The sequence below is a fragment of the Cannabis sativa genome, chromosome 1 (genome assembly GCF_029168945.1).
Source record: "Cannabis sativa cultivar Pink pepper isolate KNU-18-1 chromosome 1, ASM2916894v1, whole genome shotgun sequence".
Lineage (NCBI taxonomy): Eukaryota > Viridiplantae > Streptophyta > Magnoliopsida > Rosales > Cannabaceae > Cannabis > Cannabis sativa.
The window spans coordinates 26,149,406-26,175,234 of NC_083601.1; the positions used below are offsets into that span (position 1 = coordinate 26,149,406).

General features: G+C 31.4%; 2 protein-coding genes across 4 annotated transcripts; one reads left to right on the top strand and one right to left on the bottom strand.

The window, feature by feature from the left end:
- Positions 1 to 134: 134 nt before the first annotated feature.
- LOC115711224 (myb family transcription factor MOF1-like) lies at positions 135 to 4,426 on the bottom strand. The gene is made up of 3 exons (XM_061106645.1): positions 3,808 to 4,426; positions 3,629 to 3,705; positions 135 to 762 (listed from the first exon to the last, which is right to left on the bottom strand). Exons 1-3 carry the CDS (start codon positions 3,932 to 3,934, stop codon positions 634 to 636), a joined length of 333 nt encoding a protein of 110 aa, XP_060962628.1. The 5' UTR covers positions 3,935 to 4,426; the 3' UTR covers positions 135 to 633.
- A 14,587-nt stretch (positions 4,427 to 19,013) lies between these two features.
- Positions 19,014 to 23,794, top strand: LOC133032620 (uncharacterized). 3 transcript variants are annotated; one of them, XM_061106652.1, is made up of 3 exons: positions 19,014 to 22,993; positions 23,092 to 23,218; positions 23,362 to 23,794. In XM_061106652.1, exons 1-3 carry the CDS (start codon positions 22,821 to 22,823, stop codon positions 23,665 to 23,667), a joined length of 606 nt encoding a protein of 201 aa, XP_060962635.1. In that variant the 5' UTR covers positions 19,014 to 22,820; the 3' UTR covers positions 23,668 to 23,794. The 3 variants fall into 3 exon arrangements, 1 of the variants encoding a protein (XP_060962635.1); XR_009685211.1 differs by having other exon boundaries at positions 19,015 to 23,218; XR_009685210.1 differs by having other exon boundaries at positions 19,015 to 22,993; positions 23,092 to 23,794.
- Positions 23,795 to 25,829: the final 2,035 nt, after the last annotated feature.

The window sequence follows — 25,829 nt, forward strand, 5'->3', positions numbered from 1 at the left end:
TATAATTGGGTATGTATAAGTTATAACAAAATAATATTTATTATTTACTTATAGAAAATTTAGAGGAACAAGATATAAATTTTGCAAAATTTAAAGCAAACATTATGTAACAAAATTAAAGAAAATATGCAATCTTAAAATAGAAAAAAAAATTATTAAAAAAAGTCTTAATATATGGAATATTATTAGAAAAACTAAAAAGAGTATAGTGAAACTTCTTCCTAATCTTCCATTAGTTCAGCTGCTTGAATGGTGAATTGATTGTACTTTGAACTCATCATTCGTTTTGGATCTACGTACAACTTATTAGGGATAAGAATTGGAAAAGTCTCTAGGTAGTATTCAAATTTTGCATTAGACTACACATTCTCTTGAAAATTCTAGGTAGTATCACCTAACAACAAATGCTGCAATCCAAAACGGAAGAAACTAAGGCAGGAGCGGAAAAGAACGTATAAGTGTGTGCATAAGTTTACAACTCAATCTTATTGTCTATTGTGAACTTAAAAATATAAAATCATCAGTCAAAAAAGGAGATATATGAGCAACAAGACTGCACAAACTATGGTCAAGAAGAGAATGACATTAAAGTTTCTAGAATATAATGCCAAGTTGATAGAGAACGCTTTAAATTTAAAATGAGGATGTCATATTGAAAATGCACTGCAAGAAAACACCAACATAACTGATAACAAGCTTGAAAACCTGCAGCCTTTTCAAAAGTGGCAATCTTGTGCACAAACATATGGAACTCAGAGTCGACTTCAAGAATATATACCCCAAAACAAAACAAAAAAAAAATAGAAATAATACAAAATTTGGTAGTAAAAATAGAAGAAAAAAAAAACATTTAAGAAATTAATTAATATTAATAAATAATAAAGATGGATGTGACTGAGGATGTAGTTTTCATCAATAATGCTAATATTAGAAGATTTAAATAGAGATATTGATCTTTTTCTCTCACCTAATTTTGGCACAGTGTAAATATTATTTCAAAAATGAACCAATAATAAATAAATGAAGCCAATCTTATATATGCAAAGATGGGAAAGGTCATAGGATTTAATTTTAAGCTTTGTAGAAGCACTTTAATGGAAAGTACATATATATAATAGGTATATCCAGTCTATATATGTAAAGCCTGCTTAGTTAATTTGGAAATTATCAGTTGTTTATGATTAATTATGAAATTATTTATAGCTATTTAATAATTTATTATACTGTTATTTATGGATTTCAGAAATGCATGATTATGTCATCAGTAGTTTTTCTTATGTTGCATTTCCGGTGCCCGGTATTTGGAACTCGGCGTTTGGCTCAGTAGAAATCACAACTTAGTATGTTAGTAGTTTGGAGACGGGTTTTAGACATTGGGAATGTCGGGAATGGCCGGGAATTTAGAATTTCCCAAAAATACCCCTTTAGTATGATTTATGTGATTTTATGGTGGAGGGGCAAAATGGTCTTTTTGCCCCAATGACTTTTGTCTTTTAGTGACTTTTTATTTGGAAATTAAATGTTTATTTTAATTGTTATTTGGCTGAAATAAATGAGATAAATGGCTTTGATTTATTCCCCATTTTTACAAAAATTAGACTAAGTGTTGAAAATAGAAACTTTGAAAAAAAAAAAAGAAACTCTCTCTTTCTTTCCCTTCCATTTTCGGCCAAGCTTCGAGCAGCAAGGAGTGGGTTTTTCTCCTTTGATTTTTACTTGTTGATTCATCTCATCCTAAGATCCTTTGCAAGCTAGGTTAGCTCATCTTCTCCTTTCCTTAATTTCTTGAGTTTTTAATGAAAAAATATGAGTAAATGCATGTTAATTTGGATGTTGTTGCTACTGCTTGTGATTGTTGTTTTTATGTTCAAAATGTTGGATTATTTATGTTTAGTTAGGTTGGAATGCATGCTAGTTGTGTTGTTCAAAGCTTTGAGATTTTTTAAGCTTAAATATGTGATTTTGGTGAAAATATTGTGAATCTGTAGCTGGGTTGTTGTGTATGATTTTACTTGATTTCAGAGGCTTATTCATGCATATTTGCGTAGAATTAACTAGGTTTGAATGCATGTTTGTGGGAATTGCTCAAGTTTGAGTTTAGAACTCAAAGCTTGAGCTTTAATGGCATTTTGTGTATCTGTGAATTCTGGGTTAGTTTGATGCCTTAGATTTGTTCTTTGGGGTATTTAGAGCAGGTCTGGAAGGTTTGGAACCAATTGGGTTTGATTTGGTTGAGTTAGGAATTTTTGAAAAATTCCTGCGAGGAACCGGAATTCCGGTTGTGCAACCGGAATTCCGGATGGGTGTCCAGTAATTCCCAGAACCGGAATTCCGGTTGGGCAACCGGTCTACCGGTTGGGGAATTTTCAGAAACCCTAGTTTTCCTCGTTTTTATGTTTTTAGGGGTATTGCCATGCTTTTTATCGATAGGGAAACTTTTAGTTCCTAGTTTTAGTCCCCGGGAAGTGATTTAGCGTGTCACTTATAGCGTTGTGATTTTTATGGTTTAGGAGCCAGTAATCCGCCGCTCAGCTTCAGTTCCAGTCAGGTTGACCGGCACACCTGAAATCGGAATCCAGGTAAGATTAGTATAACAGTATGCATATGTAGATTACATGTTTAGCGTGCATGTAGGAAGCCTGCTAGATTACATTAGTTATGTATATAGGCTTCGAACCATCCAACCCTGTCACGTCGGTACAGGCTGGAGTATGACCAGCAGCCGGAGTATGACCGGTTCGACCGATCAGGCTGACATTTGGTTGGTGGTTCCGTGCTATTGACCTATCCCGTCGGTACAGGCTGGAGTATGACCAGCAGCCGGAGTATGACCGGTTCGACCGATCAGGAGGATACTTGTCAATAGTACCGTCCCTGTGAACGTTCAAAACTCAGTACCATGTTGGACATGGCAGTAGTGGCTCAGTACCATGTTGGACATGGCAGTAGCGGGACTCAGTATCGTGTTGGACACGGCAGTTAGAATTATGTATGTTATTATTATGCTTTTCTTACTGAGTCTGTCGACTCACAGTTTACGTTTATGTGTAGGTAAAGGCAAGGCTATAGCTGATGGACCGTGAGCGAGCTTATGAGATTGTACATGTCGGGGCGGTTAGGCCTGGAGCGTACGATCCTCGGGACAGCAAGGCTGAATTTTTGTAACTGGTCGTTAGACGACTTTTATTTTATGTAACAGTTAAACAGTTGAAACTTTTTGTAAATGATTTTATAATCGGGATCCCGAGTCTTTTGTAATATGGTTTATAAATTTAATTAAAAAGCAAAATTTTAATTAACCACGTTTTTCCATAAACTTCGTTGATTAGCAACGAGCTGCACAGTACGTTTGAAAATCACGTAATACGCCTAAGTTAGTTAGGGTGTTACAATATATATAGATATATGTATCATATAGCTCTCTAGGTCTTTATAAGAAAATTATTGTTTAACCAAATCGCCTCTTATGCTTCTATACATCTGATTTAAACAAAAGAAGAAAAACCCTAAAAACAAAAATATAATTAAAGAAAGCCAACAAAAACAAAAAGAGTAAAATATCCCAAAAAGAAAAATAAAATATAATAATTAAATATTTTTAGGAAAATTAAAAAAGAAATGAATGAACCTGGAGATGGCTTTTGACATGTGAAATGGTGAGTTCTTTAACATCCATTAATTGAAGAACAAGCTTAGGTGTAGCCTCTACACAAATTAAAATTAATTAGAATATAATCAAACAATAATTAAATGATAAATATCTTGTATATTATATATATATATATATATATATATATCTGAACTAACTTTTATGGCCACCAAGTCTTTCAATTGCATGAACAAAACAGTGATGAAGCTCAGGAGTCCATCTCAGACAAGGCACCTTCAATCTTATATACTGTCTTACAGCACCACTTCTTCCACAACTACTCATATTTTTCTTTCCTTCTCTCCCCAAACAGAAAATGAAAAAAGAAAACACTCTTCTCTAATTGAAATGGGTTTTCTCACTATCTGTGGTGTTTCCCATAGCCTTCAACAAAATACACAATTTTCTCTCCATATATTGGGCTACAACAACACCTATTCTATTTAATACCGAAGATCTATATTAATTAATTAGGTGGAGATCTATATTAAGTGCAAAGAACATATGAATAATCCATAAGATCTTTCACATTATTCTAAAAGAATATTCCACTATTTTAGTGAGAAAGGACAAGTCTTCTATCAATTAAGAACAATCAATTTTAAAATCTTACACATAAATAAGACAGATGAATATATATATATATATATATATATAATTTCTTAACTATATTAAAAAGAAAAAAAAATCTAATAGTTATTCTTGTAGCCATTTTTACAAACACTTTGAGTGCAACTAAATGATTCCTCTCACTACTTTTATTTAGCTCAGTGCACAACTAAATTATTTCTCTTTTGTTTTGTCTCAGGAAAGATTTGAGAGGAGATTCTCGATGCTTGAGTACCGCATGTTTAACCAAAATCGCACTATCAGAAAAAATTAATGAGCTTCGTTCATAATTACAAAAACTTAAAATACCAATTTAAGAAATTCATAATACTCACAATTATTTATCTATTTATGTATACAATGAAAATTGAAAGTTATGGTTTTTTTTTTTAAAAAAAAAATATAAACTGAGAGAGAATTAATCTCAAGGAGAAGTTAATGTATCAGTGATCATTAACTACTTTCCAAAATTTTAGGTTGTAGCTAAATTATATATTATTTTTTTATCTTTTCAGTTAACGATTGAAAAGAATATGTATAATTTTTATTTTTTTATTAAAATAATATAAAATTAATTATGGATATTCTGTTAAAGAATGGTATATTCTGTTAAAATAAACAGATAACCCAAAAAGAATTGTTAAACCAAGAATTGTCGTTAGATAGACACTTTTAATATATAAAGATACGTAAGAAAACGAAAAGTAATAAAAACAAAATTGGAGTACTGTGTAGTGATGGGAATTTAATAAAAAAATAAAAAATAAAAAGGCTTCTCGTGAAGCTTTCAACGTGTATGCGTGGAGTGATGGAAATTCAATTACTTTGGTATACGTGTCTAATATATATTTAAAATAAATCGGTATTTAAATATTCAACAATAAATTTGTAAATAACTTCAATTGTCTCACCTAAGTAACTCTTTTATTTATTTCCTTTTAGAAAAAAAAAAACTTAAATTAAAACAAAAATATATAATAATAAATTAAAACTAAAATATATAATAATAAATAAATAAAAATAAATAATTCAAAACAAAAAATAAAAAAAAATTATAAAATAAAATAATATATCATATATATAATTAATTAAGTATATATCATAAATATATAATAAAATATTTTATCATATTTGTTATTTAATAAATAATTAAATAGTAAAATAAAAATACTTGAATAATATAAAATTATTTATCTTAAACACTAATTTAATATAAATATTAATTTTTTAAAATATTTATATAAATTTTTTAGTAATTTAAAAATAATATATAATTTTAATTTTATTGTCATATTGTTTTTCTTAGAATCAATTTAAGTAACTATTGTTTAATTAATAATATTTTAAATTTTAAAAACTTATGTATAGTAATTCAAAATTATACATTTTCACTAATTTTAATGAATAAGTTTTTGATAAAAAAAATATATAAAAAAATGTGTGATAATTCCTTTAAATTCTTATTAAATTTAGGGGTTTTTTTAATATTATACCAAAAAATTATTTTATTTATAAAAATACCTTTAAGAAAAATATTTGCACAAATACCGTTGTGCCACGTCAGCATACATACCGAATTCCAAAAAAATTACCGAAAATGGAATAAATTAGAAAATCTCGTTTCCAAAATTTTTCGCTTTTTGGGTTTTGAAAAAAGTAACATTTTAGTTACTTTTGATGTGAATAAGATATCAATTGGTTACTTTCCTATTAACAAATTTATTTTAGAATTTTATACATTTATAAATTATAAAATAATCATTTTAAAATGTGAGAAATATATGTTTTTCTGTCTCCAAAAAATGACGACTAATATTAAAAGAAACTTTTTTGTTTCTTTTTTATGTTTTCAAGCTATATTATGTTATTTTATTGTTTAAGATACATTGAGGTTATTTTTTTTTTAATGTAACTCATATGATGTTTTAGATAACCAACAACAACAATTTCCTAAACAATTTGATATTTCCATGTTGAGATGTAATTAATTCTAAAAAATATAGAGTAACTTGTGATGGTGGTTGTTGTATTGAATTTTAAGTACTATGATTGCCATATATTTATTTTAGAAACATATCAAAATTGTTACAAAATAAGCTAATTGTATAAGTTTATTATTTAGTAACTTATAAAATTGGTTGATATATTAAATTTGGTTTAAGTTAAAAGTTTAATTATTTTTGTTAGCTAGATATATAGAAAAGAAACTTAAAAGTTACTCTTTCCGGTCATTTATTTTTGTAGCGGCAAAAAAAATATATGCTTCTCACATATCAAAATGATCATCATAAAAAATAGATTATAATTGTGCAATTTTTGAGTCAAAATAATAAATAGTTTAGCTGAAAAAACTTTTTAAAGTTTTGGAAAAGAAAAAATATATATATATATATATATATATATATATATATATATATGTGTGCGGTTTACCTCTATTTACACAAAAAACAAAATGGTTTTAGCTACTAGCTAGGAGAGAGAAAAAAGAGTAGAAGAAAAAATATAAAAAAAAAACTCAGGGGTTACTGTAATAGAAGAAAAAAATATTTTTTAATTTCAGTATACGTTTAAAAAATAATACAAAGATATAACGGTATTTGAAGCAATAAAATGGACAGAGTCAAATTCATAAATACTTTGAAAATGATGTTGGTATGTGCAATTAATTCTTAAATTTAAAATATATTAATAAAATTAAATTAAAAAAAACGATAAAAAAAAAAAATCTCACCTGCATGGGATTATTTATCCCACCCTGCTGGATGGAATAAATAATCCTAGACAGATGAGCTGGATTAGTTATTCAGACTTCTAACATACCCAAACACTCAATTGGATAAATTAGCCTGTCTAATCCAATCTAGTCCTGCGTACCAAACGGGCCCTAAGGGAACTCTCTATCCCACTTTCTTTTGCACTCTCTCTTTAATATGATGACAAATGTCATATTTTTAGCAAGAATTATTTTTACTTAATAATTAGTTATGATATTCTAATGTTATTACAATAGTGTCATTACTACTTCTAATCTAATTATTACACTAATTTTTTATTTATAAAATAATTAACCACGTTAAAAATAAAAATAAAAAAAAATATATACATATATTTTAAAATAAAACAAAGTAACAATTAATATTTATACAAAAATTATAAGTTTTTTTTCTTTTTAAGAAATTATGCAGAATAAAATTAATACAACCTAAATCTTTTTTTTTCTGAAAAATTAATAATTTTCTTAATGATTATTATAATTATATTATTTATCAATATAAATACACCAATAAACTATCTAATATATTTATATATGTAATTAAATACTTTTATTTATTTCTTTTGTGGTATTTACTTGTATAATATTTGAACAACAATTTTTATTTTATTTTAAATAATCAGTTTCTGACGCACATATTATTTTATTATTTTCATAACTGGTTTTTTTAAGTAACTAGTTTTCATAACTGGTTTTTTTTATTGTTGTTCATAATTGAGTTTTAAGTTTCAATTTTTTATTTGATTATTTCAAGAAACTAGCTTTTATTTGTTTGTTGTTATTTTGGTTGTTTTACTAATTGGTTTCTCACATTTCACTGTTTTTTTTTGTTATTCTTTTATAGTTTTTATTACAATTTCGTCTCTTTAATTTTCTTTGTTTCTTTTTTTCTCTTTGATTTTAATTTCTGTTTCTATTTGTTATATTTGCTACATAATGTATGTTTAAATCAATTCTACTTTTTGAGCAAGCAAATAAAAATTAAATGCCAAAATAAAGAATGAAGTTAGAAGTTTGGTTATTAGGTATTCATATAAAATTTATATGTTCAAAACTGGTTTTTAAATTTAGTATCGTTTGTAAAAGTTTAGTTATTAGGCATTGTGTATTTTTCATTATGTTTTTTATGAAACTATTTTTTTTTTTTTGCCTCTTTTAATGAAATAATTAGTTTCTTTTAATATTGATGAAACTCGTTTTTAAAGTTAATATCGTTTTTAGATTGTAATTTTTTTCATTATCTTGTTAATGAAATTATTTTTTTTATTATTTTAATGAAATCATTATAGTTTCTTTCAATGTTGATGAAACTAGTTTTTAAAGTTTGTATTATTTTTAGATTGTGATTTTTTATATTGTTTTTTTTTTTCATAATGATGTTGATGAAACTTGTTTTTTTTTTTTTGCTGTTTTTAATAAAATAATTAGTTTTTAACAAAAATAAATAAATAAATAGTAGCTTAAATATAAAAAAAAAAAAAAAAAAGTTTAATTCCGTAAAAAAAAATAAGATACAAAAATATACACTTATTATATATATTTATATATATACAAAGAAAAAAAAAATAGTTTGAGAAAAAAAAATTTAAAAAAAAAAAAAGACACAAAGAGAAATTAGAAAAAAAAAATAAAAAAGAAAATTAGAGAGAGAGAAGAGAAATAAAGAAAAAAAAATCAGCAACTGACTTAAAAAATGAAAAGAAAAAAGAGAGTCAAAATTGACTAAAAAATATATATGAAAAAGACAAAAATAAAAGTTTTTAAAGCTTTAATAAGTTAAAAACAGTAAAAAAGGAAAAAAAATTAAGAAAAGTATAAATGTAAAAATTTCTTTGTCAAATTATAAATGTAATGTTTGAAAAAAAAAATTAGTATTTGGTGTAAATTTTCTAAATAGAAAGAAACCTTAAAATGTAAATGTAAAATAAACTAAAAAATAACAAAACTAATTTAGTTAGGAACAAAAACATGAAATATGGGTTTGGATAATAGGTTTACAAAAATATAGCATATCAAATACCATAAAAAATATTAAATGTGAAAAAATATCATAGAAGAGTGGCAAACCTATAAATGCCATATTTTTGTAACTTTTTTACAAAATCTCATATTTAATGTAATTTTCACAAAGATATGTCATGCTGCAGGCCGCTGCCCAATCCTTCAGGCTTTTAGTCCAGGGCTAAATTGAAAATTATCATTTTTTATTGGAGTTTTTTCTTAAATATAGGAAAATGTGGTTGAATTTATTTTTTATATGTCATAACTAAATAATGCAAAAAAAAAAAATATAGGATTAAAAAATAATTAAAGTTTAAAATGTGAAAAAAAAATTATAAATAAAGTCACCGAAAAAATTACTAGAAAAGTCGTCGGGAAAGTTATTGTCGCTGGAAAGTCACCAGAAAAGTTACCGAAAAAATCACTAGAAAAGTCACCAGAATTGAAGTAGATTTATCAAATATAAATAAAAATAGAATTGGTTCTATAACATAATGAATAAAAACAAATATCTGAAACAGATTATAATTGAAATATAACCAGTTCCGTAACATAATAAATAAAAACAAATAACACAAAATAACTTAAACTAGTTATAATTAAAATAGAACCGGTTCTATAACAGTGTTATAATGAATAAAAATAAATAATACAAAATAACTCAAATCGGTTATAACTAAAATAGAACCGGTTATATAACATAATGAAGACAAACAAGTAACACGCAATAACTCAAACCGATTACAATTAAAAAATAATAAAAAAATCAGTTCCTAAAACACTGAAATATAAATTAAAAACAGAACTAGTTCCACGATAAAACACCTCATAACACATAATACCTCATAAAATCAGTTATATTTTTTTTAAAAAAAAAAAAAAGTAGGGATCAATTCCAAAAAATATTGAGACATAAATATGAAAAGAACTGGTTCCATAACAAAATAAATAAACACAAATAATAACACACAATAACTCAAATATAATATAAAAAATCAATAATATTTATCACCTAGTTAAAAATTTGAGACAAAAACTAGTTCTGTAAAGAACAAAGATAAAAATTCACACACAAAAACCAGTTAAATAAAATAACTCAAACAAAAATATCCATTCAACATGTTCTAACCTAATAAATAATTACACTCATACCATATCTACCCCAATAATACCCATTCACTATGTTATATAAGGTTGAGCATCGGTCGGTTTGGTCAGTTTTTTTTTATATAAAAATCCAAAAATTCGGTTTTTGGTTTGGATTGGTGCAATACGAAAACCGACCGACCAATCTAGAACATATCTTAAAACCGACCGTTTTGAACCTCAGTTTGGTCGGTTTAAACCACCCAAACTGAACTTTTTTTTTTAAAAAAAAATAATCCAATTTATTCTATAAATACATTATTTAATATTTTATAACTACAAACATATAAATTAATTGTTCAAAAACTAATTATCTTATTCTTTTAACTTTAATATTAATAAAAAAAATAATATATTATTTTTATATATTATTAGTAACTACAATACATGAAAAAAAAACTTCATAAATTAATATATATATAACGGTCGGTTTCGATTTTTTCAGTCAGTTTATTACCAAAAAAAAACCAACCGTTTAATGTCGATTTAAACCGTTAGCAGTTTTTTCGGTTTTCAATTTTGTGGGTTTCGGTTCCAACGGTGTTCGGTAGGTCGGTTTGAACGGCTTTTTCGGTTTTCCGGATTTTATGCTCATCCCTAATGTTATATTGATACTTAATTTTACTGCAAGCGTACAGTGTTGTTATAGCAAAGTTTTAATACTAAAAAAGTTGTCGAACCCACAGGGATTGATTATTAAATTTTCCTAATTATTATACTTTTCAATTTTATACTTTAATTAGATAACACAAAGTAAATTATAATTAAGAAATAAATAATAAGATAAATAGACAAATAACGATTTTTAATCAGAAAGTAAAAAAACTTGGAGCATTGATTTCCCTATTTCAAACTATGAATCTCAATTTACCGATTATCCCAATTTATCCTATAATTTGTAGTTTCAAGAATCCTAATGTAACATATTAACCTCTCTCGAACGATGATAGATTTAACTTAGAATAACTAACACGATATCTCTATTCAATGTTAATCAAATAAGCACTCATAAAGCAATATGATTCTCTTTAAATGAAACTCATAGAATTAGTGAAATTTTTTCAATCTCACACTTTTTCCTAATGTCATGTAATTCTAAGTCCGATTTTAGATTACCTCTCTCAAGTGTAAAACTTAAATTCTCTATACTAATTAATGGTGATCAAGCATTAAGAAGATGATAATTAGCACAAAATTGCAGAAACAAATAATAAGAACAAATATGGGAATAATCTAAAAACTTATATTCATAATCTAAAATAGTTCCACCAACACTCTAGAATGAGTGTTTAGTTCATAATCACAAACATAATAACCAAAATAATCATGTTCATAATTAAATAACTAAGCAAAAGAATAAAGAAGAAGAAGAAGAAGAAAAGAACTCTAATGATGATATTAGTTGATGATGATTGCTTGAAGTCTCTTCTCTCTTGCTCTTCAATGTGTTTTCTAATCGCATAGTTGCTTGTTTCTATCTCTCTAGTCGTCTCTTTTAATCTGAATTGCATCCTTCTTTACATAGGTCAACAAAGATAGATCGATCCTCTTAGAATAAGGAATTTTTAAAAAAAAAAAATGATACGTGCTGCGCTATAGCGCCTAAGAGAAAAATTTCTGAACCCGTGTTGAAATTATCTTTTTTTTTCCGTAAAAAATCATTTTTTTCCAGCCGGGCGCTATAGCGCAGACCCCCTGCACTATAGCGCACAACACTAATTTTTTCTGCTTCGATATTGCTCAGTAAATCATGCATAACTTTTGCGTCTGGACTCTAAATAAGATGAGTTAACATGTTTTGGAAAGTTGGGAACGAGCTCTATCATTTTGGGTTTCATAAACTCTTCGAGAAAATGATGAAATCATTGTCAAAAATGGGCTCAAAAATCTCAGTCCATCACAAAATGTCTTTTCAGCACAAACCTACACACTTGGAGAAAACACATCAAATCTATACAAAAATAAATACTAATTCATCTAATAATTGACTAAGAATGAGTGTACAAATGTGGAATCATCATATATAATCGATTTTATTTTAGTTATAACTGGTATGAGTTATTTCGTGTTATTTGTTTTTATTCATTGTAATACTGTTATAAAATCGATTCTGCTTTAATTATAATTAGTTTGAGTTATTTTGTGTTATTTATTTTTGTTCATTATGTTACAGAACAAGTTATATTTCAATTATAACCGGTTTGAGTTATTTCGTGTTATTTGTTTTTATTCATTATGTTATAGAATCGATTCTATTTTTATTTATATCTGAGACATCTACTTCAGATGACTTTTTCAGTGATTTTTCCGGTGACAGTAACTTTTTCGACGACTTTTTCGATAACTTTTTCAGCGACGGTAACTTTTTCGGCGATAATAACTTTTTCGATAACTTTTTCGGCAAAACTTATTATTGTTTTACAAATATGGGATTTCCATCTTTTTTTACAAAAATATATCATAAAAAAGTCCACATAAATGTAAAAAAAAAAAAAAAACCCATGATATTATTTATTTATGCCATAAAAACGTAAACTCTTATAATTTTCTCATATATTGTGTAATTTCAACTTTTTTATTACATATTAATCAAATATAACTACAAAATAATTTTAATTAATAAATATCCTCTTTTATAATCAAAGTACCAAATATAACCTCACATAATTTTTTAAAATTAGAATCCCTAATGCACAAATGGGATATGACCTATAAAAATGGGTAAAGAGTGATAAAAAAAAATTAAAAATAGGAAAAAAAAAAATTAGTATAAAGTGTCATGAACTTTTTTTTTAAAAACTTTAAGAGGGGAATTCGAACTTGAAACTTTCACATTGTGACAGAAGTGTGAAACAGACTTAAAAAAAGAAAAAACATAAATCTCTCTTATATTAAATATGACTATCTAACAAAAAAATTTCGTTTAATAATTATTTATTTTAATTTTTCGTTAAATTTAATGGTTAAAACTAACATTAATTAATTAATCAATTAATTATTTATTTTAAAAAAAAATAATTTTAAATATTAAAATTTAATTATTTATTAAAATATAACTTAAATAATTATTTAAAAATATCAATAAAATTAATTTATTATTTTTTATATAAACTTTAATTTAAATATCAATAAAATTAATTTATTATTTTTTTATATAAACTTTAATTTAAATTTAAATTAAAAGTTAATTTAATTAATTTATCATACTTTATAAAAAAAAGGGAGTATCGCTACCCAATCGCTAGGCGACATATCTAGAGGTGCTAGGCACCACTAGTACCCAATAATAATACTCAATTATATGGTGGAAAATGCTCTGAAATTTGCAGCTGCCTCCGCGGATGAAGCTTTTTGGGTGGCAGTTATGCCACAACTGGCTGCCAGCAAAGACCAACCTGATTCATCGAGGCATGAAGGTAAGTCCAATGTGTTATCTTTGTGGAAGAGATGCTGAAACACTTACTCATGCTATGTGGAACTGTGATAAAGTTAAAGTAGTTTGGAAAGTCCTTCCTTGCTATAAACATTATGGGAATTTGGGTACCGGTTCCATGTTCGATTTGTTCATGATGGTCTTACGGGTGAAGCTCTCAAAGAGTGAATTCGAAGATGTGATAAGAGTTTTGTGGGCTCTTTGGGAAAATCGCAACAGGAAGTGGAACCATTTACCTGTCATGAATGGAGTTCAGTTGTTAGATTGGGTCTTCACTTCTTATCCGGCCTCGACGAGAAAAAGTGGTGAAGCTCTGAATCCTCTTGTGACCTCCCCCCCAATCCCGATGTATTGGAAGGCCCCCTACAAGAAGAATCTGTGCTGATTGTGATGCAGCTATTAAACTAGGGCAGGCGGAGTGTGGGCGTTGGGTTTTTATGGCGTGACTGGGAAGGTAATTTGATTTCAGCTAGGATGGTGTACATTCCCAGCCAGTGTTCGGTGGCTGTGGCGGAGGCCTGGGTGATCCTGGAAGCTTTGAAGGTGCTGCCTAGGACTGAAACCAGACCTTACGAGATACAACTGGACTGCAAAATGGTGGTGGAGGCTCTCGAGAACCCGAAAAACCAGCTTAGTGCAGTGGGCACTATTCTACACCAGATAAAGTTTCTAATGGAGGACTCTAATTTTTCAAACATTACTTTTGTAAATAGAAACTATCAAAGTTAGTTGTTCAGTTAGAAGAATTTGTTAGAGTTAGTTTGATTAGTTTCATTGTTGGTTAGAGGCAGTTAGATTGCCAACTGTATGATTGTATTTCTTGAGCTATATAAGCTTAGTCACTGTACACATTCACAATTAATGAAAAATACTCTGTTTTTCTCATTCACTTTCTCTCTGTTTTTCCCTCTCTTTCTTTACACACTTCCGCAACTAATATGGTATCAGAGCAGGGCTCTAAGTAAATTCCATTGCATCAGTCACCTCCATGGCTCGTGGAGGAGCTCAGACTCGAAGTTCATCAGAAAATTCCAACCGGTTCTCGGCTCTCGACAGCAATGTCAGATCTTACTCTGATGAAGCTTGAAATCCTTACTGTTTGTCCAATAGTGACCATCCTGGAGCTAGCTTGGTTCCAAAAGTTCTTACTGGCTGTGAAAATTATAGCTCATGGCGAAGAGCTATGACAGTCGCACTTGTTGCGAGAAACAAACTCAAGTTTGTTAATGGCAAACTTCCTCCTCCGGACGAAGATGATGAAGATTTCGAGCTATGGAATCACTGCAACAGTATTGTTATCTCATGGATTCTCCATGCGATTTCGAACGAGATAGCTGAAAGTGTTATGTACATGGATGATGCCACTCAGATCTGGTTGAATCTTGAAGAACGATTCAATCAGAAGAATGCTCCTAGGGTTTTTGAAGCTATTCGTACGAAGCAGTCTCTTGCACAAGGATCCAATAGTGTTACAAGTTACTTTACTAGACTCAAATCTCTTTGGGATTTGATTCAAGAGTATCGACCACAACCGATTTGCACCTGTGGAGCTATGAAAATGATTCAAGGTTACCAGGAAGAAGATAGAGTCCTTGAGTTCTTGGTTGGCTTGAATGAATCTTACGCCAGTACTCAATCTCAGATCTTGATGCAAGATCCATTGCCAAACATCAATAAGGCGTATGCCTCTGTCATTCAAGAAGAGAGCCAAAGGTGTTTGTCTATTGTTCCAGCTGAAAATGACAAGAACAAATCTGGCAATGGATCAGGAACAAGCTCCAACTCAGTTCAGTTTTCTGGAAGTATTGAGCCTCATCGTTCTAAAATGGTCAGTACTCATTGTGGCATCACAGGACATACTATGGCTAAGTGTTTTCGGATTCACGGATATCCTCCTGGACATAAGTTGCACGGGAAATTTCCTAACAAGAATGACAATCGCAATACCAGTAATAGCTCGGGAAAACCTTCTGCTGCAAACTTTACAACCAGTTCTGAAAGCAGTGAAGGAAATAATGGAGACAATGTTGTTAGAGATCAGAACCTGATTGCTAGCCTAACTGCTGTGTAGTGTCAAAGACTTATGGCATTTCTATCTCAGAGAACTTCAGATCAACAAGCAATGCACCTGTTGAGCCTCCTATGGTGTCACATTTTTCAGGTAAAAAATCTTTGATCCCTAACTCTAAATGGATCATTGACACAGGTGCTACTCACCATGTGTGCAATGACATTTCTTTGTTCAAAGATATACAATTTGATCAGTCTATACCTTCTATCAAATTGCCTAATGGAAATTTTGCTAAAGTTGCAAACATTGGTACAGTTTACATTTCACAAGATCTTTCTTTGTTTAATGTTCTTCGTGTACCAAAGTTTCATTGCAATCTCCTATCTATTTCTGAACTAACTAACCGTGGCAATTATTCCTTTCATTTTTATCCTAATCATTGTGAAATACAGGACAATTTGAAGAAGCAAATGATTGGGATGGGTGAGAGAATAGGCAGATTGTCTTATCTCATTTCAGGTGTAAAAAATGTCATTCCTTATGCTCTTTCTGTTATTTTAGATTCTAAAATAAGAGATGACACAGTCTGGCATTATAGACTTGGACACTCTTCTTGTATCAAAGATCACTCATTGAATAAAGCTTTACATTTTCACTCAAATTCTTCCAATGATTTTCACTGTTCTGTGTGTCATCATGCCAAACGGAAAAAGCTGCCTTTTGTTTCAAATCATAACATGTCTACTGCACCATTTGATTTAATTCATGTTGATATATTGGGACCTTTTAGTACCCTAACTATAGATGGCTGCAAGTATTTCATCACCATTGTTGATGATTATAGTAGGTACACTTGGACACATTTAATTAAAGCCAAATCTGAAGCTCAAACTGTCCTACCCAATTTTTTTAAGCTTGTTAGCACTCAATTTGGTGCTAAAATCAAAGGCGTTAGGTCAGATAATGCTAAAGAATTGGACTTTAAAGATTTTTTTGCCTCTTTAGGTGTCATTCATTACCATTCATGTGTCCAAAGACCTCAACAAAATTCCGTTGTTGAAAGAAAACATCAACATCTCTTAAATGTTACTAGAGCTCTATTATTTCAATCTTACATACCTTTGGTCTATTGGGATGATTGTATTGCCACAGCTACATACCTCATCAATCGAACACCAACCCCCAACTTAAAGTTCAAAACCCATTTTGAGAAGATTCATTCCAAACCACCAGCTTATGAGCATCTTAGAGCTTTTGGTTGCCTTGCTTATGCTTGCACTTTATCTCAAGGAAGGTCCAAATTTTCACCTAGGGCAGTTCCTTGCATCTTTATAGGCTATCCCATAGGCATGAAAGCTTATAAGTTGTTAGATTTAAACACAAATAGAGTCTTTTGTTCAAGAGATGTTGTTTTTCATGAAAAGATATTTCCTTTTGTGCACACTACTAATATTCCACCTGATTTGCAGAATTTTTTTCCTGCTTCTACTCCTACTATTACAGCAGCCACATCTCCTCATTTAGCAGCCACATCAGACCCCATATCAGCTCCCAAATCTCCTACTGTTACAGCAGCCACATCTCCTCATTTAGCAGCCACATCAGACCCCATATCAGCTCCCAAATCTCCACCCAAACAGCCCAAATCAAGACCCTCTCGAACTGTCATGAAACCTTCTTACCTAAATGATTACCACTGTTTTTTGGCTGCTAATAATGTTGCTGTTTGTTCTCAAGATGCAATGCCAGTCACTGCACATGCTCCCTCTCAAGTGCTTAATTACTCCAAGTTGTCTCCCAAGTTTCGACTATTGTATTGTCTATTTCCAGCCACTTTGAACCGGTACTTTCAACCAAGCTAGAGGGATCTGAGTGGGATAATGCAATGGATAATGAAATTGATGCATTGGAGAAGAATCACACTTGGATAGTGGTTACTCTACCTGCCGATCAGCATGTCATTGATTGTAAGTGGGTTTACAAGATTATATACAATGTTGATGGCTCTATTGAAAGGTTTAAAGCAAGACTTGTGGCTAAAGGGTACAACCAACTTGAAGGTATTGACTACCATGACACTTTTGCTCCTGTCACCAAGTTGCTTTCTGTGAAACTCATTCTTGCTTTGGCTGCTATCCATGGCTGGTTTTTACATCAGCTTGATGTCAATAATGCATTTCTTCATGGAGATCTTCATGAAGATGTATATATGACTCTACCTCCTGGGTATATTCCTAAGGGGAATAACAAATTACCTCCAAATGCAGTATGCAAGCTTCAAAATTCCTTGTATGGTCTAAAGCAAGCATCAAGATAATGGTTTGCCAAGTTCTCTACAACCCTTATAGAAGAAGGTTTCTCTCATTCAGCTACTGACCATTCCATGTTTATAAGGCATTCCTCTACTAGTTTCATCATCGTACTTGTCTATGTAGATGATGTTATTCTAGCTAGCAATAACTTGAGTGAGTTGGAAGCCTTAAAACTAAGGCTGAATGATAGATTCAAACTCAAGGATTTGGGGAATTTGAAGTATTTTCTAGGACTTGAAATAGCAAGGTCCAGCAAGGGCATCTTTGTGTCTCAAAGGCCATATGCTCTTCAAGTTTTAGAGGAACTTGGATATTTGGGAAGCAAACCAGTGAGCACACCAATGGAGCCTAATCTAAAGTTGTCTCAAGATGAGAAAGACAAGCCAGCAGACCCTACACTTTATAGAATGATCATTGGCAAGTTGCAATACCTTGTTATCACTAGACCTGATATAGCTTATTCAGTTAATAAGCTTAGTCAGTTCTTGACCATACCAAGAGCAAAGCACCTTGTTGCTGCCCAAAGAATCCTTCAGTACATAAAATCGAGCCCAGGACAAGGTATACTCCTTGTTGCAAACTCAGAAATTCAGCTAAGAGCTTTCACGGATGCTGATTGGGCTGCTTGTATTGACACTAGGAGATCTACAACAGGTTTTTGCATCTTTCTTGGAGATTCCATTATCTCTTGGAAAAGCAAAAAGCAACATACCGTGTCAAGATCTTCTGCTGAAGCTGAATATCGAGCAATGGCAAATACAACTAGCGAGCTGATTTGGTTATTGTCTTTGCTCAAGGAGCTTAAAATAGAACACAAAGGGCCTGCCTTGATGTACTGTGACAACAAAGCTGCACAACACATTGCAGCCAATCCCGTGTTTCATGAAAGAACGAAACACATTGAGATTGACTGCCACCTTGTGAGAGAAAAGGTTCAACAAGGACTAATCAAGACTATACATGTTTCTACCAAAGAACAACTAGCTGATATCATGACTAAAGCCTTATTTCCTAATCAGTTTAAGGTTCTTAAAGACAAGATTGGATTGGTAGACATATACCATCCATCTTGAGGGGGAGTATCAAAGTTAGTTGTTCAGTTAGAAGAATTTGTTAGAGTTAGTTTGATTGTTGGTTAAAGGCAGTTAGTTATGGCAGTTAGATTGCCAACTGTATGATTGTATTTCTTGAGCTATATAAGCTCAGTCACTGTACACATTCACAATTAATGAAAAATACTCTGTTTTTCTCATTCACTTTCTCTCTGTTTTTCCCTCTCTTTCTTTACACACTTCCGCAACTAATAGAAACAATAATGAGTGTGCTAATTTGTTAGCTAGAAAATGCCTAGCTGGTAAAACCTCTACTTTTTTTGCTCTTTCTTTCCCTGGTTGGTTAGCCAAGTTTTGTAAGGCCGATCTTCATAGTGTGGTGTAGTTCTGGTTTCCGTCAATAAATTTTCTCTTTCAAACAAAAAATAATAGAAATTTTTACATGAAAAATCCATTTTACACAATTTATTACAAAATTACTCGCACACGCCTATGACTACATTTTTACTTACAAAGTTGCTTTTATTACACAATTACCACTTACTCATCATTCCATGCATACACGTGTGCTCTCCCCATCCATCATCAATCAAATCCTACTCTCTTCCCTCTCTTTTTTCATTTTCTTTTCATTTCATTTTCGATTCTTCATTTCTATTTTCTAAGTTCATTTGAATTCAAGTAACCTCCATTAACCACCCATAATTTATCACGTTTTTCTCTCTTCTTTTTGGTTCATCCACGAATTTTCAACTTCCTCTTAGCCCACGATTTAGCAACTGTTTTTCCCTCTCTGTTTCAGTTTTTTTCAATCTTATTTATAAGATGGCAATCACTCGTTCATCATCATCCCCTTCTCCAGTTCTCAAACAGAAATAAAAAATGGGCAAGAAATCGTTGGCCAACAAATCCAAGGGTAAACGCCCAATCATTGAAGATTTTGATTCTGATTTTGAAGCTCCAATGCCCAAGCGTGGGAGACCCCATTCTTCGAAGAAAACGAAGCTCAACTTGGAGGAGCACACGGTTCCAGAAATTTCTGGGAAAAAAACTATTGCACATGCTGAAGATCGGACTCAGGTTGGTTTTTAGTTTTATTTTCGTTTCCCCCTTTCCTTCATTTATACTTTACCCAGATTTTGGCATTTTTATGTTCATTCTGCTTTGTGTAATTTTAGGGTTTCATTTGCGCATTTTGTTTCATGTTTTTAAATTTTTTAGTTATTTATTGTTGGTTTTGAACATTTCATTTGATTCTGGTCTGGGTGTTGTTCTTTAATTTGGTTTTGTTTTCTTTATTTTCAGTGTTTTTTTGTGCTTACAGGTTATGTGTTTTGTTTTCGTTTTTAGTGTTTTCAATCAGTCGTCTGTAGTTTCTTATCAGTTTTTTAATAGTTTGTTAATGGTATGTTTTGATGTGTTTTCGATTTTCATTAGGTTTAGTTGTTTGCTGTTATATTTTAGGTTTCAAAACGATTTTCAAATCTTTGCTCTATATTTTTCTATAGTTGTATATGTTTTGTAGTTTGTTTGTTGTTTTTATATAGTTTTATTGTTCTTTTTATATTGTATTTTTTGATTTCCTTTAGGGTTAGTTGTTTACTGTTTTTTTTATGTTTCCAAACGATTTCAGGTCTTTACTGTTTTTTTCTGTGTAGTTGTTTGTCATTGATAGTTTGTTTGTAGTTTGTTTGTAGTTGTATTACAGTTTTCATACTGTTTTATTCAGGATTTATAATTTATTTTGGCCATTTTCGTTATGTTGCAGGTTTGGGACTGTAAATTTAGTCCTTCTGATTTTTACAGATCTAAGTGTGTATGCACCAGTGTTTATTCCGTGATAGATAATATTAAGAACACTTTATCTGTTAATTTGCTTTCTTTGTTTTGTCAAACTCAGTTTGGGCATTTTCTGGATATGCCTGAGTTTGTTTTTCATCCGCAAGTCGTACATAGTTTATTACTAAGGGAAGTTTTACAGCCCAATCCTAAAGAGTTTTGGGCTAAGGTTGCTGGCCGTTGCATACGGTTTAGTGCCGAAGAATTTTACCTGATTTCTGGTTTAGATTGTTTCGGTGATTGCAACAAGTTGTTGTTTTCACAGGAAACAAATCAATTGGTAGAAACATGTTTCCGTGGTGTAAAAACTATTGACCACAAAGCCATCGAGGATGCTTTTTTGGGTAGTCGGTGGGGTTTGGATGAGTCTATTGGTTTGAAAATGGCTGTTTTGTATTTCATTCAGTGTTTTCTTCTTAGCAATACTCCTGACAAAGAAGTATCTAGGTTTGTTTTAGATGTAGTTGATAGCGGTCGGTGGGATGAGTATTGTTGGGGTAGGGAATCATTTGAATTGACAATTGACTCATTCAAAGGTAGGATCGAGCATGGGATCATTATGAAAAATAGAAAGGCAGAGAAGGGAGGCCAATATGATGGCTGGTATAGGGCATTGGGATGTCCTTGGGTTTTCACGGTTTGGTTTTATGAATGTTGTCCTGCAATGGTGAACTCTTTCTGTAAGAGAGTTTCATCTTCTATTCCAATGATTCTGAACTGGAGCAACATCATCGTCACCAAAAATCCAACCCTTCGAGACTTGAAGGGCAAGATTTTTTATTTATCTTTGGAGAAGGTAATTTACAGTTTCTTTACTGTTTCTTTACTGTTTCTTTTCAGTTTTATTTATGTTGTTAATTTTTGGTTTTTCCAATTGTTTTAATTTTTTTTTTCATATTATGTTTGATTATGTTGTTCAGTTGAAGATAAAAAACATGCGTCCTACTGATGAAGAGAGGCAGCAGCTTCAACTTGACGGTTTATTTCTCGATGAATCTATTGATGACCGTGGTGTAGCGAAGCAATCCTTCGAGGGTGGGTCATCTTCAAAGAAGTCTGATTCAGCAGATATTAATTGGATGAAATCTAAGCTGGAGATGCTCATTTCGAATCAATCATCATTGGCTGAGGACTTCATTTCATTGAGGTGTTTTGTTGATTTTAATTTCAAGTCTGTAATGACTGTAATTAAGGATATCCAGGAGAAGGTTAATGCCATTCATCGTCGTCCTTCTGATGAGGTATTTATTCTTATTTTATTGTTTAGGTTTCTTCATATTTTTTTTTTAAAGTTTCTTTACTGTTTTATTTAAGTTTCATTTATGTTGGTTGATACAGGGAAAGTCATCGGATGAATTAGTAACTCAAGATTCTGATGATGATGCTGATGATGATGATGATGATGATGATGCCGAGGATGATGAGAAGCAATTGCCTGATCCAGAAAATATTGATTCCGACTCCGACGATGGTGGTGAGTTGGTTAAAGTTGGTAGGGATGTTGATGATGCTGACAAGGCTGTTACTGTTGTTCCTTCTGCTGATGTGAATCCATCTGAGGCTGTTGGAGGGAGTGATAAAAATGTTAAGGATGTTGAGAAGCCGAAGGGCGATGAGTCTCGATTGAAGGTGGACGATTTCTTTGATGGGTTGAGCCAGCTTGAAATAGATGATGATCAAGTTGTGTTGGCTGGCTTGGAGGCTATTGGTAAAATCCATGTAAGTTTACTTTTAATTGTTTTCAAGAAAATTAGGTTTCTTTTTGGTTGCTCATTAGTTTCTAGTATGTTTTGCAACTGTTTTAATGCATTCTTTCTTTTTTAGGTCCCCGCACCCAATCCAGATGTTGTTGGTGAAAAGTCAGATGCCCTTCATACTGATGAAGAAACTGAGGACACTGTCTCTGATACACCTCTGTTGGATAAGAGGAAGCGTGCTCCGGCCTTGAAATCTCCATTTGTTGATTTCGGGTCTGCTGATGTCGGGAGCACTCCAATGGAGCTTATGTCCTCAGGTTCTCAATCAGCTGGGGATGATAGGGATTTCAAAATGGTGACTTATGTGAAGGGCCTTTATGCTCTTAATGATGCTTTTGTTGATCCCGTATCTACCGAGATTGAGGCAAAATTTGACGCTTGGATTGGTGAAGGATTGCTTAAACATCCTAGGTGACTGTTTTTATTAAATCTGTTTTTGTATTATGTTTTTTTTTTCAGTTTTATTCCTGTTTTAATGCTATTTTTTTGCTGTTTTTTTGTTGTTGTAGGCATTATAATTGTTATGAAGACGGCGCAAAGAAATTTACCCCGGGTTTTAGGCTAGGTGTTGATTATGTTGAGGATAAAACTTGGTTTTATCATTTGGCCACATGCGACATGTTTATGAACGACTCGGTAAAGTTTCCAATTTATATTGTAGTTATGATAATTTGTTTTTAGTTGCTTTATAAATGTTTTTTAGTTTTGATACTGCATTTCAGTTTTTTTACAGTTGTTCAACCTTTTCATTTGTGTTTCTGTGTTGTTTTTTTTCTCAGCATATGAACACCATATTCTATTACCTTCGGAAAAAAGGTAAATATTCTTCCGCTGTGACGTTGAATTTCGCAACTACTGATTGTCTGTTTGATGATTCCATCCAAGCATTGTACCACAAATATAACAAGGCCAAGTCAATGAAGACTAAGATGTCACACATTCACGCTGCCCACCCAATAGCGCATTACATCCGAGGTATGCGCATTCCCTGTTCCAAGCCTTGGTATGAAGCCGATCATGTGCTATTCATCATCAATTTAAGAAGGGAAAGTCATTGGGTTTTTGGGCGTCTTGACTTGAACTAAGGGACGTTGTTTCTGTACAATTCTTTGAGGACCGCGAAGATGAATGCCGCAGCTAGGAATGCAATGAAGGCTTATTCCGTGTTGCTGCCTTTGTTTTTCGATTTACTTGGGTTCTGGAAGAATAGAGCACAAGCTCCTGCCTCGGTTCGACCCTACAGCTCCATTCAGAATCGTGGAGCTTAGTGGTCTTGCGTCTCAGCAGAAGAAGTGAGTGTTTCTTTTAAGTTTCTTTTATGTTGTTTTTTAGTTTCTAAATTGTTTACTTTTTCTTTCTGTTTTTTATAGTGATTGCGGGGCATATGTTGCTGCCTTTGCTGAATTCTTTATCCACGGAAAGGATGTCCCTACAGACTTTGACATCGAAGTTTATCGTACCCGACTTGCTTCACTTTTCTTCTCGTACGGCCAAAGGAAAATTGACGAAAGCATTGACAGCGAGGATGAGAAGCAAAGCAAGTCTTCTAAGGCATCTAAATTGAAGAAATAGGATCTTTTAATTTGGTGGCTCTTTTCTGTTATTTGTTGAATCTATTACCAGACAATTTTTAGTGTTGTTGTTTCAATGTAGGTATTATATTTGATTTTATACTATGTACCTGGTTTAAAACTTTTAGGATATTTGACATTTACTCCTTATAATATCTTTATTGTATAGGTTTGTATTTCCCAAAGTTGTTTGTTTTTTTTAATTGTTCAAGTTCTTATATACGGTCGCACAACTATGGAGAAACTATTAACCAACTGAATACAAACTATGTTTTTATTTTTCCTAAATTGTGCTATGAATGTATTTTTATTCTTCGTATTCCATTAATCCTTTTCCCTTTATTCAAGTTATGTTTTATCAATTATTGACTGACTGCCTTTAAAACTGTAAAGAAGAAGTCATTCCGGTACTTAATATTTTACAAAGGGTCGCAACTGTAACAAAACAATTTTGAAACTATTAAAAAACTGTTTCAAATTTCATAAAAATGAAATCCCATGTATTTAGAACATCACAGATCAACCTGTTTGAATTTGCACACAAAATTAAACAATTCAAATATTTCATATGTATCTATTTTATTGCTTGATTGTTGCATGTCTTTCGATTGTGTCCGTGTTGTCCACATTTGCTGCACCTGTTATGTTTTTTTGTATCCCATTCAGATAAAAACCTTCGTTTCCTTGGTCTTCCAGATCTTATTTTTTGGTTTGGTGGCAGAACAATGATATCTTTTATGTTTTGTGGCACATCCCAAGTTGTGTGATTGTGTACCGGATATGTTGAGCCGCTGTATGTTTCAAGCCATGTTCGCGTGGTGTAATAACCCGAACAGTAGTTGTAAACATTCAAGTTCATCTCTTTTATAACAGCAAGCGCATGAGCACACGGTAACTCATCAAGTTGGAATCTGTTGCAACTGCATGTTTTCTCCTTGAGGTTGATGACCCATGATCTGGTTAGTTCAACGACTTCGAACATGGTCTTGTTTATTGGTTTTACCTGCGGATTAAGTGTAAAACTGTTAATATGTATAACAACGACAAACAAACTATTAAGAAACTATAATGCAACTAAAATATTAAACATTTCATTACATTTTCTGTCAATGAGTCCACAAAGTTGTCGACTAATTTCTTCTCTGCTGTAGGTGTTAAAAATGTTGTTGTTTTCTGTGCTTTTTTCCTGTTTGTGTATGTCTATTGTTGAATCAATGCTCTCAATGACTCCATCAGTGTTGTGATTGGTAGTTCTCTAGCTGCCAAGTTTGCTGCATTTAGAGATTCAGCAATGTTTGAAGTCATAGTTGAATACCTGTTGTTTTTGCAGTGGTATCTTGACCATTTGAGGTATCCAACTTGTTGTAAATATGGTCTTACACGGATGTCCAAGCTGTCCAACTCGCTCATATGGTATTCAAATTTCCTCTCTGTGTATGCTCTGGCTGCAGCGAAGAATGGTTTATCCAGCTTGCTTGCATTCTTCTTGAAGGTTGCTTTTAGGTTGCTTAACAGGTGGTATACACAATAGCAATGTGTGATTTCTGGAAATACTTGACAAGCTGCCTTACTTATGCTCTCATGTCTATCTGAGATCAAGCACTGTTCCTCTCTAATCCCATATGTTTCTCTCACTTTTGTGAAAAACCATTGCCATGAGTTGTTGTTTTCTGAGT

Bases quoted from the DNA above. Each gene is read 5' to 3' on its own strand.
- LOC115711224 (XM_061106645.1), bottom strand. From the start codon at position 3,934: ATGAGTAGTTGTGGAAGAAGTGGTGCTGTAAGACAGTATATAAGATTG. The intron at 3,706-3,807 runs GTTAGTTCAGAT...TAATTTGTGTAG, and splicing joins AAGACTTGGTGGCCATAAAA to AGGCTACACCTAAGCTTGTT. The intron at 763-3,628 runs GTTCATTCATTT...ATATTCTTGAAG, and splicing joins ATGTCAAAAGCCATCTCCAG to TCGACTCTGAGTTCCATATG.
- LOC133032620 (XM_061106652.1), top strand. From the start codon at position 22,821: ATGGAGCTTATGTCCTCAGGTTCTCAATCAGCTGGGGATGATAGGGAT. The intron at 22,994-23,091 runs GTGACTGTTTTT...TTGTTGTTGTAG, and splicing joins GGATTGCTTAAACATCCTAG to GCATTATAATTGTTATGAAG. The intron at 23,219-23,361 runs GTAAAGTTTCCA...TTTTTTTCTCAG, and splicing joins ACATGTTTATGAACGACTCG to CATATGAACACCATATTCTA.